Genomic DNA, 21,174 nt, shown 5'->3' on the forward strand with positions numbered 1-21,174 from the left:
GAATATGAAGCATTAACAAGAGTTTTTTCATTATTTTTTTTCTTCGAAACAATTGATGGACTGCATCAGTTGTAAATGATATTAAATGTAATCCTAATTTATTAATTGGTGATAATACAAAATCAACATGAAGTTGTAATCTTAAATGGAATGAAATAAATTTCCACCATTTATCACCGGTATCATATAATTTTTTAAAATCAAGATTTTTAAATTGTTCATTGTTAAATAATTCATCATTTTTTGGATGAATATTACGTAAAAATGAATCATCTAATAATTTATTCATTTTTGAATAATCTCGATTATAAACTTTACAATAATATTTATTAACTCGACTACGAATATGTTCAACGATATTAGTTTTGAAATTTACTTGGAATCAATTAACTTGATTTTTAATTAATGCTGAATGATGTTCGAATTGATATTGATCCCCCATGGAAATATTTTATAAAATTGATTTTATAAAATGTTTTTATAAAAAAGTGGGCGAATTTGATGACAAATTTTATATGAAAATTTTATAAAGTTCTTTATAAAATTTGACATCTTTTTTTATAAAAATAAATAACAAATTTTTATAAAATTTTATATAATTTTTTTTTTAATTTGATAAAATTTTTATATAATTTTTTTTTTCAATTTTATAAAATTTTTATATAAAATTTATATAAAATTTTATAAAGTTTTTATAAAATTTTATATATAAAAAAAATAGATTTCAATGAAAATTCAAAGAGAAAATTCAAGTTTTCAAAAAAATATATGAGTATTTTTTATAAATTTTATTTCATAAAAAAAAAAAAAAAAAACTAATATTAATTTAATAGTTATGTGAATAAACATATTATTTGAATGAAATTTATTAATGTATTTTAAATTTAATTATTTGTTGTCTCCTCAATTTTTTCCTGAAACAAAAAAATTAAATTAATAATTTATTTTTAAATTATTATAATTCAGTTTGAATTATTGTATAATTTACGAAAATTTTTATTTATTATATAAAAATTACTTGTTGTAGTTGTGTATTTTTACGTAATTGCGACAATCTTGTATTTATGTTTGAACCAAAAGATACAGCATTGAATTGTGTTGGAAATCTATCCCTGACAGTTTCTATAAAAAAAAAAAAAGGTAAGTGATATTTTATATTTAATAATAATAAAAAAAATTGTATTTTATTTTATTCTGTAATAATTGTTTATAAAAATTATGTTATTATTCTACCTTTTATAATAAGAATAATATTTTCGTCAAGTTTCTTCAATTTCATTTGGTTTTTATCATTGCTAATTTTTTTAGATGCACCTCCATGATAATTACTAGCAATCAAAGTTTTTTGGTCAAATGCTGCCAAAACTAATGACCATGTCATCGATGTGCATGTTGATTTAGTTTTAGCGGTTTTCCATTTATCATATGGAATTTCTAATTGATGTTCTTTATCTTTTGATTCTAAAACTTTTAGCTATTAAAAAAAAAAAAAAAAATAAACAAATTCAATTAATATTCTTTGTTAGAAAAACATATTTAATTTTTTTACTTGTCGGTAGACTTTGAACAAGAGGGTAATGGTAAAAACGAAGTAAAAGGTAAAACGCATGTTGGGAACTCAGGTATAAGGGTGAACATATTTATTTTTATTACGTTTAAGTGTTAAAGTATGTTGCGTTATCCTTGTAAACATATTTTAGAAGATTTCACTTTTTCAAGGATATTGAAAAAAAGCAAAAAGGAAATTTAGATGAAATATAATATTTGTAAAAGCGTTAGTCTAAGTCTGACAGTCTTACTTGAAGCTTCGCATTGACAAGATCATCCCTTTACTTAGATTCTTTAGTTTGAATTAAATCTTTGATAAATACATTAAAATACTTTGACTAAATTAATTAATCCTAAAATATATTCCTTAATTTCAATTCCTCATTCACCAATAAAATGATAATTTAACAATATTTAAATTAATAAATCTAATATTCTTTTTTCTATAATTGATTATAAAAGTATAATATAAATAAAAAAAAAAACATCAAAAAAATACCTTAATATTGGAATCAGTTTTGGAATTTTCATCAGTAGAATCTGATGTTTTATATTTTTTATGAGGATTAATTCCAAGCTGAGTTAAAAAATCTGCTGCAACTATAAAAAAATATTCATAATCAATCAATATATCATATCAATGTTCAATAATAAATTAAAGGTTAATATAAAAAAATTATTTAAAATTACTTACAGTTTTTTAAATCTTCTTTGGTGACATATTCTTCATTAGATTTTCGTTTGTTACTAACATTTACATCCTCATTAGTTTTTAATTTATTCTGAATAAAGAAAGAAAAATATAATTTAGTATTTTTATTATTACTCGTATTATTTAAATAATGATTATTTATTGTAATTGAAATATTACAATTTGAACTTACTGAGGGGTCATTTTGTTTTATTATTTTGGATTTATCAATGTTATTATTAAAATGTTGATCACTCAATATTTGTTTATCATATTCTTGTTCCAAATTGATCTAGAAAAACAAGAACTAATAATTAATTTTCTGATTTTTTTAAAAAATCAAATTTTAAAATATAAACAAATGTCATAATAAGTAATGAATTTCAAAAATAATAAAATTTTTATCTTACTGATTGTTCAATTATACTGTTGTTATTTTTTTCATCAATATGTTCATCACATGATATTTTTTTATCATTTTCTTGTTCCAAATTGATCTTGAAAAAAAAAAAAAAGAAATTGTCAATTATTTTTTCGATTAATACTAAATAATTGAATTTGAAAATATATACACATATATTTTATTTATAGTAAATAATAAAATTTCATCTTACTGCTGGTTCAATTATATTGTTGGTTCTTTCAATATTATTTTCCTGTTCTAAATTGATCTAGAAAAAAAAAATAAAAAATTGATAATTATTTTTCAATAATTAAAGTTTTAAATAAATACACATATATTTTCTTTATTGTAGAGAATGAATATAATTATCAAAATTTAGGCTTACTATTGGTTTCTTTTTATTTGTTATTTTTCGTTCCTCAATTTCATCTTCAGAATCTCTATTACTTGATATTTTCTCATCATATTCTTTTTCCAAATTGACCTAAAAAAAAGAAAGAAACAAAAATATCAATTAAATGTAGATTTTTCCATTGTAAATAATGAATTCTAAAACTAATAAAATTTTAACTTACTGTTTGTTAAATTGTATGTACTATTCTTTCAATATTTTCTCTTCTTGTTTTTTGTTTATCATCTTTTTTTAGATTGATGTGAATGATCTGGAAAAGAGTAAAAAAAAAAATTATTATAATTAAATATTATATGTCCTATGATTTATGATAAATAAATAACAAGAAATCAATTAATTTTGTTAAATAAAATATAAATAATTTTTTATAATTAATATTAAAAGCACTTATTATCATTATTATTAAATGTTTATACCTCTAAAGTTTTAAGTCGTTTTATATTTGACATTTTTGGTGTACTTGATTCATCAATAGATAAAGACTTTGGATTAATTGTACGGTCAGGAGATTGAAACCCATCAATGATGCTCATTTTTTTTTCCAACACACTTATACTAGCTGAAAACATATTAAAATTTTTTATTAAAAAAATATCATAAATTCAAATAAAAAATTTACTGCACTCTTGCTTTCCGGGCAAACGCCTTGACCACTAGACCACAGGGCTTCTTATTTTTTCTAAGTTTCATCAAGTCAACTCCGACGTCCTTCTATGCGTCAATTCATTTTTTGAAAAAAACCAGAAACTTAGAAAAAATAACGAAGTTCCCCCGCCGGAAATCGAACCCGGGTCTCTTGCTTTCCGGGCAAACGCCTTGACCACTAGACCACAGGGCTTCTTATTTTTTCTAAGTTTCATCAAGTCAACTCCGACGTCCTTCTATGCGTCAATTCATTTTTTGAAAAATGAATGTATTATATTCATCAAGTAATTCAACTATGCTTTTATTTTTATTACGATAATTATTTTTTAAATGCATAGCAATTAGACACAAATTTGGTTCTTTATCATGATTTTCTAAATATTGTACCATCCATTGTTTGTCATGTCTGATGGTAAATTCAAAAAAAATAGAAAAATCAATAATATATTCTGACATCAATTCAACATCATTATAAATTTCTTGTCTAATATTTTCATCTGGACATATTGATTTAAAACCCATTTTAATAGTATGTGTTTCAAAGTTTGTTGGTTTTTCTTTATTTTGATTTAATTTTTTCATTGCTCTTTCTTTAATTGGTAGTCTATGATTTAAACAAAGCTTACTTGCTCGATTGGTGTGATCAGTTCCATAATTATTACAACAAATTGATGCTTGTGATGTTCTTGATGATGCTGATACAGTTGATAATGATGGTGATTGTGATCTAGAACGACTTGAATTTGATGCTGTTGAATTATTCAAACTCATATTTGATGATGAATCATTTAATGATCGTCGTTCAGGTACTTTAAATAATGATCTTCTAGCAGTTGTTGTTGTTGTTGTTGTTGATGTTGTTGTTGATGTTGTTGGAGTTGTGTTGGTGTTGTTACCAGTACGTTGACGTTTACCACCAGATCCAACAGCAGCACTAAAATTTTTTTTTTTTTTTTAAATCAAAATGATTATTATAAAAATAATAAGATAAACAAATTATAAAATGCAGTATCTTACGTATTAATTGGCAAGACGTTTGTTCTTTTTTGTGGAGTTGACTGACTCGATGGTTTACATGACGATGATGATGTTGTTAATGGTTCAATATCATCAAATTCCATTGTAAAATACTCTGAATAATCAGTAAACTGAACATTTTCAGCAAGCTCAGCATCAGTTTCCATTTGATTTGTATTTTCTGTTGGAAAATTTGCCATTCTTCAACTCGCTGTAGACTGAAAAAATTATTGTATTATTAATTATTATTATTATTGTTATTGTTATTGTTATTGTTATTATTATAATAATAATACCTCGGTTGACGTGTTATTCCTGTTGGTTGATAAATATCAATATTTTGTATATTATCATTAATTACACTTCCAACAGTTTCATTTCCAAATCCATAACTAGATGTTGTCATGTTACTTGCTGATGTAGTTGCTGATTGATTACTATTGTCAATTGAAAAATTTTATTGAGTTTGACGATATTTTGGTTGAGTTTCGTCTTGTTTAAATTTTGGACATAATTTATTTTTTTTATTATGGCCAACATTTCTACATGCACGGCATGTTATTGCTCGTTTTTTTTTTGTTGTTGTTGTTGCTGCTGCTGCTGCTGGTTGTGGAGGTGGTTGTGGTGGTGTAGTTGCTCGTGGTGGTTGGTCAATGACAAAGGATCGTTGATATGGTCTAAAATTAAGATTAACATTGGTGTTACTGCTACAACCAGGACGTTCATTGTCATTATTTGACATGATTTTTCAATGAATTACAAAATCAGCAAACAAATAAATTAGTTCACCCAAATATTTAAATTTGATCATAAAAGATTTAAAGGTCTGATAAGCATACGTAATTAGTATGCTATCGTTATTGTTGAACATATTCAATGTTTAACAAGCTACAGCACTGGAAGAAGGTGCAGGGCACCACAATCGTTTATTACGATACTGCATCAATCACCTTTGTCTAATATATCTTCTCCTCATTCTTATTATTATTATTATTATAATCAGCAGTTAGACATTATTATCATTAAAGAGTGTTCATTAATATTAAATAATTACTTGTGTTATTATTATTTCAAAAACCCAACCTCATATATTACAACAGGTTATGGGCCTATCTCGCAAAAATAAAATAAATATATATTAAATATATTTTTTTTATGAGGTATTACAAATTAAAACCACGCGGTTAATTTGGAGGTTAGAAATAATTTATTAATTCTAAAAAATTAAAAAAAAAAATAAATATGGCTGGTAATCACAGTGTTCGTGTAGAAGCTTTAGGAAAGCATAACTTTGACACTTGGAAGATTCAAATGACTGCAATTCTTGTCAAAAATGATCTAATTGGATATGTTAATGGAACTATACCAAAACCTGAAAGTCAAGATAATCAACCAAATACTGCACTTACTAACTGGATATCAATGGACCAAAAAGCTCAAGCTGATTTAGTTTTGTCAATACAACCCAGTGAGTTGAAACAAATAAAAGATTGTGACTCTGCAAAAGATATATGGATAAAATTACACAAAATTCATCAATCTAAAGGACCTGCCAGGATGGCAAGCCTATTAAAGAAATTAATATTGCTAAAAATGCAAGAAGATGAAGACATTAGGATACATCTTGAAAAATTTCTTGACACTGTAGACAAATTAAAACAAATTGACATAAGTATTAATGAAAAATTATTAACTGTGATGATGCTGTTAAGTTTGCCAAATAGTTATGCTAATTTTAAGGTTGCAATAAAATCCCATGAAAATTTGCCAAGTCCAGAAGATTTGCAAATTAAAATTCTCGAGGAAAGTGACTCTAGAAGTCAAAATGATTCTTCAGCATCAAGTGCTTTACTAACAACACAAAATAAATACAAGAAAAATTGGAAAAATTACAATAAATCACAATTTAGAGAAAGCACCTCAGAAAATAAACCAAGTGGTTCACGACCAAAGTGTGGTTTTTGTAAAAAACCAGGGAACACATATGCTGTTTGTCGAGCTAGAAAAGCAAAAGAAGAAAATGCAAATAAAGTTGAAGAAATTGGTTTAAATATTGGTGCAGCAGCTCTTACAACTTTTACACCAAATGGTTCTGAGTTGTGGTGTCTTGACAGTGGCTCTACATCTCATATGTGTAGTAATGAACAAAGGTTTAAAAATCAAGTATCTTGCTGTTCACAAACATTAAACCTTGCGAATAATGCAACTACAACAATTAAAGCAAAAGGTACAGTAAACATAAAACTAAATAATAAAATAAATAAACAAGTGTTAAAACTTCATGACACATTACTAGTGCCAGATTTACGTACAAATTTATTGTCTATTTCAAAAATAACAAGAAAAGGTTTTACTGTCACTTTTACAAAAGACAATGCTTTTTCAAGAACTACCTCAAATGGTTGACAATCAGCAACAAAAAACAACAACAAATCAACGTGAAAATAAAAATCAAGTAGAACCATTTGATATTAACATTAACACATCAAATGTACCAGTTGATTCATCAAATACATCAAATGTAACAATTAATTCATCAAATACTTCAAGTGTACCAGTTAATAGAATGTTAAACACATAAAATACATCAAACGTATTACATGATACATCAAAATTACCATGTGCACAAAATCGACTTCCCGTACTGAACAGAAAAACCAGGAAGACCTGCTAAATACAAATGTGTTGGATCAACAACGTTTGAGAGGGAGAATTCTCAACAAGCAAACGTAGCTGAAATAAATTTAGCAGATGCACTTAATAGTGATGAAAAAAATGAATGGAAGAAGGAAGTTAAACAAGAGTTTAAGGCCCAAATTGCAAATGAAACATGGAAATTAATACGTGATCCAGAAAACAAAAATATTATTAAATCAAGATTAGTGTTAAACAACAAATACAATGATGATGGTACTATCAAGTGTAGAAAAGCAAGATTGGTAGCTAAAGGTTATTCACAGCAACCTGGACTTGATTTCAACGAGACATTTGCCCCAGTGGTGAGGTTGGGATCAATAAGGTTGCTCGTTGCTTTAGCTGTTAAGCACCAAATGCATATACACCAGCTTGACGTCACTACTGCATTTTTAAATGCTGAATTAGATGAAAGTATTATTATGCAAGTACCAGAGATGTTTCAAGATATTTCAAATGAACTTGCTGAAGAAGAAATAAAAATAAATCATCAAGAAGGAAAAGCATGTTCTATGTTAAAAGACTTGCAAAATGGAAACAATTATTGTGAAGTTAACAAATCATTGTATGGCCTCAAACAAGCTGGCCGACAATGGCACATTGAACTGGATCAACAATTAAAAAATCTTGGCTTATTACCAACACAGTCTGATATGTGTGTATACCAAGCCAAAAGAGGAAAATCGACAATTATTATTGCTGTGTATGTCGATGACATGTTGGTGATTTCTGATGATATTAATTGGATTAATGAATTTAAGACTAAACTTAGCCAAAACTTTAATATTAAAGATTTGGGTAAAATAAAAACTTGTCTTGGAATTAAGTTTCAACAAAATCAAGATTCAATTACATTGTCTCAACAAAAATATATTAATAAAGTTCTGGAAGATTTTGGCATGAGTGATTGTAAAACAGTAACAACTCCAATGGAACAAAATATAAAATTTACTGACAGCAGTAATAAACAACCAGACACACAATATCCATATCGAGAAATACTTGGGAATTTAATGTACCTTGCTGTAGCTACTAGACCTGATATTTCATTTGTGGTTAATAATTTAAGCCAGTACAATAATTGTTATCAACAAGAACATTGGCTAGCTGCAAAAAGGGTACTAAGATACCTTAAAGGTACAATAAATTATGGACTTGTATTCAAGAAAAATGATGATGATTTAAAAGGTTTTGTGGATGCTGATTGGGCAGGTTGCAATCTTGATCGTAAATCTTACACTAGATACGTATTCACATTATCTGGTGGTGCCATAACATGGGAAGCAAGAAAACAACGTACAGTTGCTTTATCATCAACAGAGGCCGAGTACATGGCCTTAACTGAGGCAACCAAAAAGGCCATTTATCTCAGTAACTTGAATGAATTAAAATATAGAGATGGTTCACCAATTGACATCTATAATGACAATCAAGGTGCCCAACGTCTTGCAAAAAACTCAATATTTCATGGAAGAACAAAACATATTGATGCACGTCATCATTTTGTACGTGAGGCACTGGAGAATCAACAAATATGTTTGCACTATCAACAATCTGATAAATTAATGGCAGATGTTTTTACAAAGGGATTGGCAAAACTTAAACATCATAATTGCATAGTTCAATTTGGTATTCAAGCAGTTAATTAAATGTGCTGCATGCTTGAGGGGGAGTGTTGAACATATTCAATGTTTAACAAGCTACAGCACTGAAAGAAGGTGCAGGGCACCACAATCGTTTATTACGATACTGCATCAATCACCTTTGTCTAATATATCTTCTTCTCATTCTTATTATTATTATTATTATTATAATCAGCAGTTAGACATTATTATAATTAAAGAGTGTTCAATAATATTAAATAATTACTTGTGTTATTATTATTTCAAAAACCCAACCTCATATATTACAACAGTTAATTTATTTCTAAATATACAACAATTATTATAAGCCAAAAGTATGTACACCTTAAAGAAAAAAAATTAAAAATTAATTCGTATAACAATGATTTATTTGTTGAATACAAAAAAAAAAAAAGAAAATATTGCAAATTTTTTTTTATCATTATGGATAATTTTTAATTACAATTATTAAGGCTGTTGGTAAATAATTGAATTTCTACTCGATTTTTTTTTAATTAGGCTTATTTTTTAAATGAAATAATTATCTATCTTGACAATTTATTTCAATTTTTTTTGCCTCGGCTTTTTTAAGATAATGACTGTCAAAGTTGACAACTTTTATACACGAGTATTGGGCAAAACAGTTTTTTTTTTCTTAAACAGCGTATAGTAGATTCGTTGTCTACTCGAAAACTGATTTTTTTCTATCAAATTGTAGATAAGAAAAAAACGAATATAATTCGAAAAAATAAGTTATGTTTGCCTCGGATTTTAAAAGTTATTCAAGTTTAAAAAAAAAAAATATTTGCTTTCTCGCGGCAAGTGATGCACATAGATGTGACACACACAAGCATATAATGTAGCTGTGTACTGTACTTGCTTGCTAGCAGTAGTGTTAGTGTCTGCCTGTATATGCACGGACACTCTCAAAAGCCGGTTTTCGAGACAGAAGCGCAACAAAATTTCGGGTACCCGGGCATGAGATTTAGCGTTACGATATACGGGCCCCTCAAACTACAATTATTGGTTCGACGATGACTTTTACCAACAGCCTTAAGTAGAGAAAAAAAATTGCAAATTAAATTTGATCATAAAAGATTAAATCTGATGACATATGATCTTGGTATGTCATCATTAATTTTAATTATTTAATAATTGTAATCATATTGATTGTGAAATTAAATTTATGGAGAAATAATAAAAACCCAATTATTTATATCCATAAGTATAAAAAGAAATGATTGTTTCAAAATAAATTCCATAATAATATTATCAATTTATATTGCCTTTTTATTTCTTTGATGAATTTTTTATTTTATTTGGTATACTAAAAAAGATTTATAATTCAGCTTTACTCCAAAAAATTACAATTTATCAATGAAAATATAACGCTCAAATATAATTTGACCATAAAAGATTTAGCCTGATAATATACGTAACGATATATTATCAATTTTTATATTTTTCAATGATGAAATTGTACTTGAAATTTTTATTTCCTTTTTATTCTTCTGGATAAACATTCAACTCGAATTATCTTAAACGTAAAAAAATATAATTAATTAAAAAATATAAATAATAAATTTATCAATTTTTTTTGTTTCAACCTTTTTTTTTTTAACCAAGGAAAAGATGGTGCTCAACTATTATGTTTTTTTTTTACTTTATTGTTTATTATTATTATTATTATGGATAATGTTTTTTTTCTCTGACTTTTTTTTTATTAAAAATGGAAAATAAATTGCAAATTGAATTAATAAAGCAATAAAAAAAACACAATGATTCATATCTAAATTAAGATAAAAAAAAAAAAGATTATCGAAATAATAATAATAATAATAATAATTAATCAAAATAAATTTTATCTTTTCCGGCACTCTTTTTGTTGTAATCGAATACTTTTATTTTTTTTTTCTAAGGAATAGATGGCAAATTTATTATATATATATATATATATATATGTATATATATTGTTATGCCTTATTGTTGTGCCTTATTTGTTGTGCCTTATGCACTACATTAGGTATCAGTGCGACGGTCATTTCTCTGAATTAAAATAATAAAATGCTGAATATTATAATTAATATAAAAGTATAAAATAAGTATGTGAGATGCATAACATCTCCTCCCTTATAAAAAAAAATAAAATCCTTTACAAATTTCTAGGATTTTATTTTATTAATTTATAATGTAGTATCGAATTCTGACAATTGCAAACTTGATTGATGTATTGGTTTTCTTTTTAATTTTTTTGATTTTAATTTCTTTTGGTACATTGGTATAGAATTTAGATTTTGTTCAATTGAAGTAGATGGTACATTGTCTCTTTGAATTTTATTAGTAGAGTGATTATGATTTAGAATTCTTAGTCGTTGATACAAGGGATTACATGCCCCAACGATTAGGCATTTAAAAATGGTGTATATTTTTAATTTATTGATTAAGTATAAAATAACCAAACCTCCTAAGATGTATAGACCAATGAGAATACGATTAATTATTATTTCATACCATGTTTTTGATCGTTCGTTTTTTCCTATTTCTATTACTTGTTTAGTGATATCATTTAATTTTGTACCATAGTTAGTGAAGTCTCCAATTTTTAGATCAGGTCCCGGGGAAAACGGTTTGTATACAACCATATACAATCATATACAACCATATATGATTGTATACAAACTCATACAGTTGTATATCGCCATTTTCTGTATACAAATTTATAAAGTTGTATACAGTTGTATACAACCATATATGGAATTTATAGATCAAATTCAAGAATGGTTGTATACAAACATAGATAGTTGTATACAAGTTTATATGCCGTGACTTTCAAAAATTTATTAATATCATAAAAAAAAAAAAATTTATAATTATTTAAACAATTTAATTTTTTTGTCTATATATTTGATGATTTATTTGACCGAAAAAATTACACCATAAATACTTGACTTTACCGGGACTTGAACACGGTATCTTCTAGTTGAAACTCAGGTACTTACTAACCACGACAGCTACAATCGAAAATTATGAAAATTTGTTCTACTTAAATATTCATTATAATCATAGCAATCCAAGGATCAACTAACACTCGGCCGATATATGAATTTCATTTGTTTCGTATACCCCGGAATGTATATTGTCATAATTTATGAAAAAAGTTTTTTATCCCTGAAATTTTCGTTTCGTAAAAAAAATAAGTATCTGGTATATATTATTATACAAACACCCTTCCAATATTAAATACATAATAGCGGTTCTTAATATATTTTTATATACATGGAAAGAATGAGAAAAAATCAGTCTTAGTGACCCGAATAAAAATTAATGAATGGCAAGTCATAGGTTGGTCAGTCTTCGATGTGCTACTGAGTTGTAAAATTGTATATAATTTTAAAAATGTCCATATATGTTTGTATATATAACCATATATAATTGTATACAAGATAAATAAAGTAAGCTACCAAGTTGTATAGTTGTATATGATTTTATAAATTCATATATATAAACATATATAAATATATCTGTCTAGTGGCTACTTTGGTGACGATTTTGGGAGTCAAGTGGCTACTTTGGTGACTCTTGGCTAGATAGTCAACGTCACCAATCTAATCGGCTGATTGTCTATTTTGGTGACTGTCACGAAAGAGCCACTTTATCAGAAATAGTGAAACCTTAATAATTGTGTAGTTAATGAACTACAAACATTCAGAATGACATAGTTTATTTAACCGATAACGATTATAATTAAAGAAGTTAGAAATATTAAAAATGAATATAAAGACAAAATAATGGTAAAAAAGCTAAAAGATTCAGTAATTTGAATTAAAAGATTTTAAATCACATCGGAACAATATAACGTCATTGAAATCGATCAAAAACATTATCAAGAAGTATTGTATATCGGAAGATACTATGTAGGCATCATATCTATGAATTATTCGCTGTTAACAAGGTAAGTCACGAAACTGTACACTTCGTGACCAATTGTACTGTTTAGTGACAGTTACGAAACTAGCCAGTATATACCGTCCGGCTAGTTTGGTAACATTTAATTACTGATGTGTGTATTAAATGGTAACAATGATTTTCGTGATAAGAGAAACATTATGACAGTCCCGGTAATGACCAAAAAAAAGAAGAATAGACGACATTTGTTGCCTGGTACTCAAGATTTTCTGTCAAATTTAACCAGCTTTATCGGAATACAACTTTTCTAGAAGCTTTCTGTTTTTTGATTATTATCGGTGAGTTTTTTTTTTCAAATTGTCTAATCGAAATTCGAAAATTCGAAAATCGGTTGTATGAATTGGTGACAGTGGAAATCACGTGAATCGGCTTTGAAACTGCGAAGATTTGTTCTTGGACACTGGTTTTAAGATATTTTGACACTAACCCGAGCAATAATTGAAAAAAAAGTCAAAAACTATGAAAAACTGAAGTTTCGGATATTCGTACGTTACTATGAAAAACTTACAACAAAAACTGAGAATGAACGACGTTCGTTGACTAGAACGAGATGTTTTCTTTCATATATCATACGACAGATCCGAATATAATTACCTTTGGTTTTGACCGTTAGGTTTGGGGACTGTTTTAGTTCGACTGGACGAAACTTAAAAATCCTGTCAAGTGGCTGGATTGGTGACAGTGAAAAAACCGGAATCGCGTCAATCAGCTTAAAAACTGCTGATATTCTTCCTAAGTCACTGGTCTCAACATTTCTCGACCCTGACCTGACCAATAATTGAGAAAAAAATTCAGAAACTATGGAAAATTGACGTTTTGGAAATTCGTACGTTACTATGGAAAACATACGACGAAAACAAAGAATACAAGACGATCATTGACGAGAATTAGATATTTTATGTCTAATTCCATACGCCTGATCCGAAAACAACTTGTCTAGAAGCTTTACGTTTCTTGGACAGTTAGTAATCAGGTGGTTTCTGTTTCACAGTTTGACTGGACGAAACTTAAAAATCCAGTCAAGTGGCTGGATTGGTGACAGTGAAAAAACAGGAATCGCGTCAATCAGCTGAAAAACTGCTGAGATTCTTTCCAAGTCACTGGTCTTAACATTTCTTGACCCCGACCTGAGCAATAATTGAGAAAAAAAACCAGAAACTATGGAAAATTAACGTTTCGGAAATTCGTACGTTACTATGAAAAACATACGACGAAAACAAAGAATACAAGACGTTCATTAACTAGAATTAGATATTTTATGTCTGATTTCATACGCCTGTTCCGAATACAACTTGTCTGGAAGCTTTACGTTACGTGGACAGTTAGTAATCAGGTGGTTTCTGTTTTTTAGTTTGACTGGACGAAACTTAGAAATCCAGTCAAGTGGCTGGATTGGTGACAGTGAAAAAATAAGAATCACGTCAATCAGTTTGAAAACTGCTTAGATTTTTTCTAAGTCACAGGTCTCAACATTTCTTGACACTGACCTGCGCAATAATTGAGAAAAAGAATCAGAAACTATGGAAAAATAACGTTTCGGAAATTCGTACGTTACTATGGAAAACATACGACGAAAACAAAGAATACAAGACGATCATTGACGAGAATTAGATATTTTATGTCTAATTCTATACGCCTGATCCGAAAACAACTTGTCTAGAAGCTTTACGTTTCTTGGACAGTTAGTAATCAGGTGGTTTCTGTTTCACAGTTTGACTGGACGAAACTTAAAAATCCAGTCAAGTGGCTGGATTGGTGACAGTGAAAAAACAGGAATCGCGTCAATCAGCTGAAAAACTGCTGAGATTCTTTCCAAGTCACTGGTCTTAACATTTCTCGACCCTGACCTGACCAATAATTGAGAAAAAAATTCAGAAACTATGGAAAATTAACGTTTCGGAAATTCGTACGTTACTATGGAAAACGTACGACGAAAACAAAGAATACGAGACGTTCAATGACTAGAATTAGATATTTTATGTCTGATTCCATACGCCTGATCCGAATACAACTTGTCTAAAAGCTTGACGTTACGTGGACAGTTAGTAATCAGGTGGTTTCTGTTTTTTAGTTCGACTGGACGAAACTTAAAAATCCTGTCAAGTGGCTGGATTGGTGACAGTGAAAAAACAGGAATCGCGTCAATCAGCTGAAAAACTGCTGAGATTCTTTCCAAGTCACTGGTCTTTACTTTTCTTGACCCCGACCTGAGCAATAATTGAGAAAAAAAACCAGAAACTATGGAAAATCAACGTTTCGGAAATTCACACGTTACTATGGACAACATACGACAATAACATAGAATAAGCGACGTTCATTGACTAGAACTAGACATTTTCTGTCATATTCCATACGCCTGATCCGAATATAACTTGTCTAGAAGCTTTACGTTTCTTGGACAGTTAGTAATCAGGTGGATTTTGTTTTTTAGTTCGACTGGACGAAACTTAAAAATCCAGTCAAGCGGCTGGATTGGTGACATTGAAAAAACAGGAATCGCGTCAATCAGCTGAAAAACTGCTGACATTCTTTCTAGTTCACTGATCTTGACATTTCTTGACCCTGACCTGAGCAATAATTGAGAAAAAAAAACGCGATACTATGGAAAATTAACGTTTCGGAAATTCGTACGTTACTATGGAAAACATACGACGAAAACCAAGAATACAAGACGTTCATTGACTAGAATTAGATATTTTATGTCTGATTCTATACGCCTGATCCGAATACAACTTGTCTAAAAGCTTGACGTTACGTGGACAGTTAGTAATCAGGTGGTTTCTGTTTTTTAGTTCGACTGGACGAAACATAAAAATCCTGTCAAGTGGCTGGATTGGTGACAGTGAAAAAACAGGAACCACGTCAATCAGCTTAAAAGCTGCTTAGATTCTTTCTAAGTCACTGGTCTTAACATTTCTTGACCGTGACTCGCGCAATAATTGAGAAAAAAAATCAGAAACTATGGAAAAATAACGTTTCAGAATTTCGTACGTTACTATAAAAAACTTACGACAAAAACGAAGACTACACCACAGTTATTGACTCGAATTAGATATTCTCCGTCATATTCCATACGCTCGATTCGAATGTAACCTGTCTGGAATCTTCAAGTCTCTCGGACAGTTAGTTATGAGAAAGTTTTTATTTTTCAGTTTGACGAGACGAAACTTAAAATTCCTGTTAAGTGGATAGATTGGTGACAGTAGAAAAACTGAAATCACATGAATAAGCTTCAAAACTGCTTAGATTCGTTCCGAAACACTGGTTTTAACATTATCTGACCCTGACCCATGCAATAATTGAGAAAAAAAGTAAAAAACCATAGAAAATAGATGTTCGGAAACTCGTACGTTACTACGGAAAACATACGACAAATACAAGACAAAATTTGAAGATAATACGTATTTTTCGTCAAACACTAGTTTTAACGTTTTTCAAATCAATACTAGTAAAATTCATTCACCTAAACTTTAATTATATAAATCTGAACATAATTTCGTGAACTTTGATGTTTTGTATAAAAAAAAGTCACGAATCTAGACAATTAATATATTTATTCGTATAAACTCATTATTATATAACATGTGGCTTCTTTCGTGACATCAGTATGTATATGTAATAGGAGAATTGGCTTGATTGGTGACATAGAAAATGTTACCAAAGTAGCCACACCACTTACTGACTAGTGTCACCAAAGTAGACACATTATGCTTGTATATGGTTGTATATGGTTGTATACAAACAGTTTATACCTCATATACAAGTTTATATAGTTGTATAAACTTATATACAAATTTATATGATTGTATAAACTTATATACAACTGTATATGGTTGTATACAAAGTCACTAAAATAATCAACTTTCCATATACATCTATATACGATTGTATATGTTTGTATATGATTGTATATGATTGTATATGGTTGTATATGGTTGTATACAAACCGTTTTTCCCGGGGTGTTTCTATTGTATGGATGTTTATACTACTATAATTAAAATATGGATTTTTGAAAACTTGAAAGTGTTCACTAAAATTAAATCGAATAAATGGTATAAAAGCTGCATTATTAGTATATGTTTTTTCGAAATGAGAATTGAGTATCACATCATTTGTGATACCTTTACATCCTGGTGCAAGCCATAAAATTTTTGTTCCATTTATTATTTGTTCTTCAACGCGGTCATTACAAATTATTCTTATACTTTCTGGTTTTGGGGCAATATAAAGCCATTTATTATTACTTTTAAATTGTATCCAAATAGTGTGTGATAATGTAAGAATTTTTATACTACAATCATCTCCTTTTAAACTCAGTGGTTCGTTAACAATTTTACTTAAACATGCATCATGAGCTTTAATAAAATATTTTGGATTAATACGTTTACAAAAATATTGTAGTTGATGAATTTTACAAGTTTTTAAAAAGTATTTATCACTCGGGGTATATAGTAATTTTTCGTCATTCTATCATATTGTTCTTTAGCTCTTTCTTTACTTTCACGCATAATTATCTTGCTTTCTATTAACGTTTTATTAATCTTCGTTTGTAGTTCATTCATGTACTCTGAATATGTAATATTTGAAGTCTTTATTGTAGAAACATTTTTTGGGTTGATCCCAAAGACAAGCTGAGCTGGAGTGAATCCTGTGCTTTCATGTTTCGATGTGTTGTAGTACAGATTGGCTAGATGAATCTTCGTGTCCCAATCATCCGCATTTTCATTCGAGAAATGACGTAAATAATCTTTCAAAACTTGATGACTCGGGGTATATAGTAATTTTTCGTCATTCTATCATATCGTTCTTTAGCTCTTTCTTTACTTTCACGCATAATTATCTTGCTTTCTATTAACGTTTTATTAATCTTCGTTTGTAGTTCATTCATGTACTCTGAATATGTAATATTTGAAGTCTTTATTGTAGAAACATTTTTTGGGTTGATCCCAAAGACAAGCTGAGCTGGAGTGAATCCTGTGCTTTCATGTTTCGATGTGTTGTAGTACAGATTGGCTAGATGAATCTTCGTGTCCCAATCATCCGCATTTTCATTCGAGAAATGACGTAAATAATCTTTCAAAACTTGATGACTTCTTTCTAAACTGCCATTGCTTTGAGGATGAAAGCTTGTTGTTGTTATATGCTTAATACCAAGTGATTTTTGGAAATTTTTCATTAGATCACTTGTAAAGTTCGTTCCTCTGTCCGTTAATATATTACGAGGTACTCCGAAGTAACTCACATAATAATTTAAAAAGTTGTCTATGACGGTAGATGCTGTAAAGTTCTTCATTGGAATACTGACAAAATATTTAGTTAAACAATCTTGTATTGTAAGGACATATTTGTAACCTTGATTTGTTAGAGGAAACGGTCCACAAATATCCATCGCAATTTTATCATTGAAATTTTTCGGAATATCAGTTATAATCATAGGCATTCTAGTAGGATGTCGATTGACCTTATTCCTTTGACAAATGATACAGTTTTTAACATAATTGTCTACATCTTTACGTAGAGTTTTCCAAAAATAATTTTCAGAAATTCTATAATATGTTTTCTTAATGCCTCCATGACCCCTAATAGGACTATCATGATTTTCTTTTAATATATTTTGGATATCTTCTTTTTCAGGTATAATTCTTTCTTTATCGTGTAAATACACGACAGCATTTCCATTTTTAAATAGGTTTTTCCATAGATTTTCTATCGATTTTTTTGAAAAACCAGATAGTATGGCACAGTTTTCGTGATCAACATGGATTTCATTAAATTCTTCCCCAATAGTAAGGTATAATAATTCAGTGAGTAGATTCTCTAACTCTTCTATATTTGTACCAGTATTCACTCCGATGATAACGTGGTATTCATTCGTTTCTTCTTCATGATGAACCCCAAAATAATTGGGTACATTTTCTTTGATAAATGATACATCTACGCTGCCCTCGGGTATAGGTAAATGTGTCAGATTCAAATTCTTTCCTATTTTAGATACTCCTATTGTCAAATTTATTTCTTGTTCTTCTCGTTCTTCTTGTTCTTGTTCTTCTTGTTCTCGTTCTTGATTTGAAGGAGCGTTTGTTGATTGAAGTGTTTCAGGTTTTTGATAACCTCTTACTTCTTCTGATTCACCTTCTGATTCATAATCTGATTGGGTTCTTCTACTCGTAGAAGAACCGAACAGATTTTTTCTATTGCGTTTAGTTTTTTGTAAACATTTTTCTTTCATTTCATCCATGTGGATCCTCTTACTCGAAGAGGGGCCAGATGCTTTTTTCTTTCTTTTCTTGCTTACTAAAGTTTCTTCAGATTCTGATGCTGTTTCTGTTAATTCGTTTTCATCATTATGTTGATACATTAAGATAGGGTTTCGAGACAAAGCATCAGCATTTGTATTCAAACAACCCTTTTTGTAAATAATTTCAAATTCAAATTCTTCTATTTCTGTCTTCCATCTAAATAATTTAGAATGTGGATCTTTAAGATTCATTAGCCACACTAGAGCTCGATGATCTGTAATTATTTTGAATTTGCGACCATATAAATAGGGTCGGAAATGTTTTACGCACCATACAATTGCTTTCAACTCGCGTTCAGTAGGTGAATAATTTCTTTCAGCTTTATTAAATGTTCGACTTGTATATGAAACTAGGTGTTCTTTCCCATCTTTCATCTGAGACAGTATCCCACCTAATGCAACGGCTGAAGCATCTGTAGTCAGTATGAATTCTTGTGAAAAGTCTGGGTATGCTAGAATAGGTTCTTTACATAATTCTTCTTTCAGTATTGAAAAGGCTCTTTCTTGTTCATTCTCCCAATTCCCAAAGTTGGTTTTTTGCAAAAGTTTAGTCAAAGGTTTGGCCTTCCTACTATAATCTGGAATAAATTTTCTATAGTAGCCAGACAGACCTAAGAATTGTTTAACATTTTTCTGATTTTTGGGCGTAGGGAATTCCCTAACACTTTTACACCTTTCAGGATTTGGTTTGACGCCATCTTTTGTTATGACATGACCCAAGTATTGTAATTCTGGTTTCAAATATTCACATTTGTCAGGTTGCAATTTTAATCGAGCACTTTGTATCCGTTCTAGAAAAATTCGCATTTTTTGATTGTGTTCCAGCAATGTTTTTCCAAAAATAATAATATCGTCTAAATAGACGAAACAAATACCTTTTCCGATTAAATCTTTCAAAATGGAGTCCATCAATCGTTGAAAGGATGATGGAGAATTTTTTAGTCCTTGAGGCATGCGCGAAAATTCGTAATGGCCATTAGGCGTACTAAAAGCTGTTTTATGACGGTCTTTGTTATTCATTGGAATTTGATAAAATCCACTAGCTAGGTCAAATGCAGAAAAGTATCGGGCATTACCTAACTGATCTAAAATTTCTTCGATATTCGGTAGTGGATAAGCATCTGAGTGTGTTTTTTCGTTTAATTGACGATAATCGACAACTATCCGCCATTTCTGTTTGCCTGAAGCATCACGTTTTTTAGGTACAACCCACAAAGGTGCGTTTTACGGAGAGTATGATTCTTGAATTATTCCCGTTTCCAACATTTCTTTAGTTTGAGAAATAATTTCTTCTCTTTGTATAGGAGGGTATCTATACTGCTTTACATTGATAGGTATTTCATCAGTTGTATTAATTGAATGACTTGCCAATTGCGTACATGGCAATGGATCACCTGGTAAATAATAAACATATTGAAAAGAGTCAATGATCTCCCAAATGTCATTTCTATCTTTTACATTCGAAATGTGATCTAATCTTGTATTCTTTTTCAATAGATCGCTTCTTTCTGTTGAATATGTCGGATTGATTTTGAATATTTTTATGCTTTTTCTATTAAATATAATTGTTTTTTGTTTAGTAAGAATTATCGCGTCTTCTTTTTCTAAAAATGGTCTTCCTGCAATTCCATCTTCTTCTAATGGAAAATTGTCAGGTACGATAAGGAAGATGTGATCGACATCATCGATCGTTATTTTACATTCTTGATCGCAATTTATTGGATTATCATTAATTCCTGTAATTTTAGCGTTTACAGTTCTAATTCGTAATCCGACAGTACATTTTTTTTAAATTACATTTGCTGCTGCCCCGGTGTCTGCCAAAAATGAGTGTTCTCGTTGTCCGTAGGCACTGCAGATTCTGAGCATAAAGGTTG

The 21,174-nt window shown here is 29.1% G+C and overlaps 1 protein-coding gene across 1 annotated transcript; it reads right to left on the minus strand.

The window, feature by feature from the left end:
- Positions 1–877: 877 nt before the first annotated feature.
- Positions 878–5,126, minus strand: LOC122858115 (uncharacterized protein DDB_G0271670-like). The gene is made up of 12 exons (XM_044160848.1): positions 5,013–5,126; positions 4,717–4,934; positions 4,218–4,633; positions 3,471–3,613; positions 3,028–3,126; positions 2,854–2,910; positions 2,433–2,531; positions 2,243–2,330; positions 2,048–2,148; positions 1,234–1,474; positions 1,019–1,122; positions 878–914 (listed from the first exon to the last, which is right to left on the minus strand). Exons 2-12 carry the CDS (start codon positions 4,914–4,916, stop codon positions 885–887), a joined length of 1,578 nt encoding a protein of 525 aa, XP_044016783.1. The 5' UTR covers positions 4,917–4,934; positions 5,013–5,126; the 3' UTR covers positions 878–884.
- Positions 5,127–21,174: the final 16,048 nt, after the last annotated feature.

The sequence above is a fragment of the Aphidius gifuensis genome, linkage group LG1 (assembly GCF_014905175.1).
Source record: "Aphidius gifuensis isolate YNYX2018 linkage group LG1, ASM1490517v1, whole genome shotgun sequence".
NCBI classification, from domain to species: Eukaryota; Metazoa; Arthropoda; class Insecta; order Hymenoptera; family Braconidae; genus Aphidius; species Aphidius gifuensis.

What these genes read in the sequence shown, in the direction of transcription:
- LOC122858115 (XM_044160848.1), bottom strand. Translation starts at nt 4,916, where the DNA reads ATGGCAAATTTTCCAACAGAAAATACAAATCAAATGGAAACTGATGCT. An exon ending in CAAAGAAGATTTAAAAAACT is followed by an intron (nt 2,149 to 2,242) that starts GTAAGTAATTTT and finishes ATTTTTTTATAG; the next exon opens with TTGCAGCAGATTTTTTAACT. An exon ending in TATTATTCTTATTATAAAAG is followed by an intron (nt 1,123 to 1,233) that starts GTAGAATAATAA and finishes TTTTTTTTATAG; the next exon opens with AAACTGTCAGGGATAGATTT.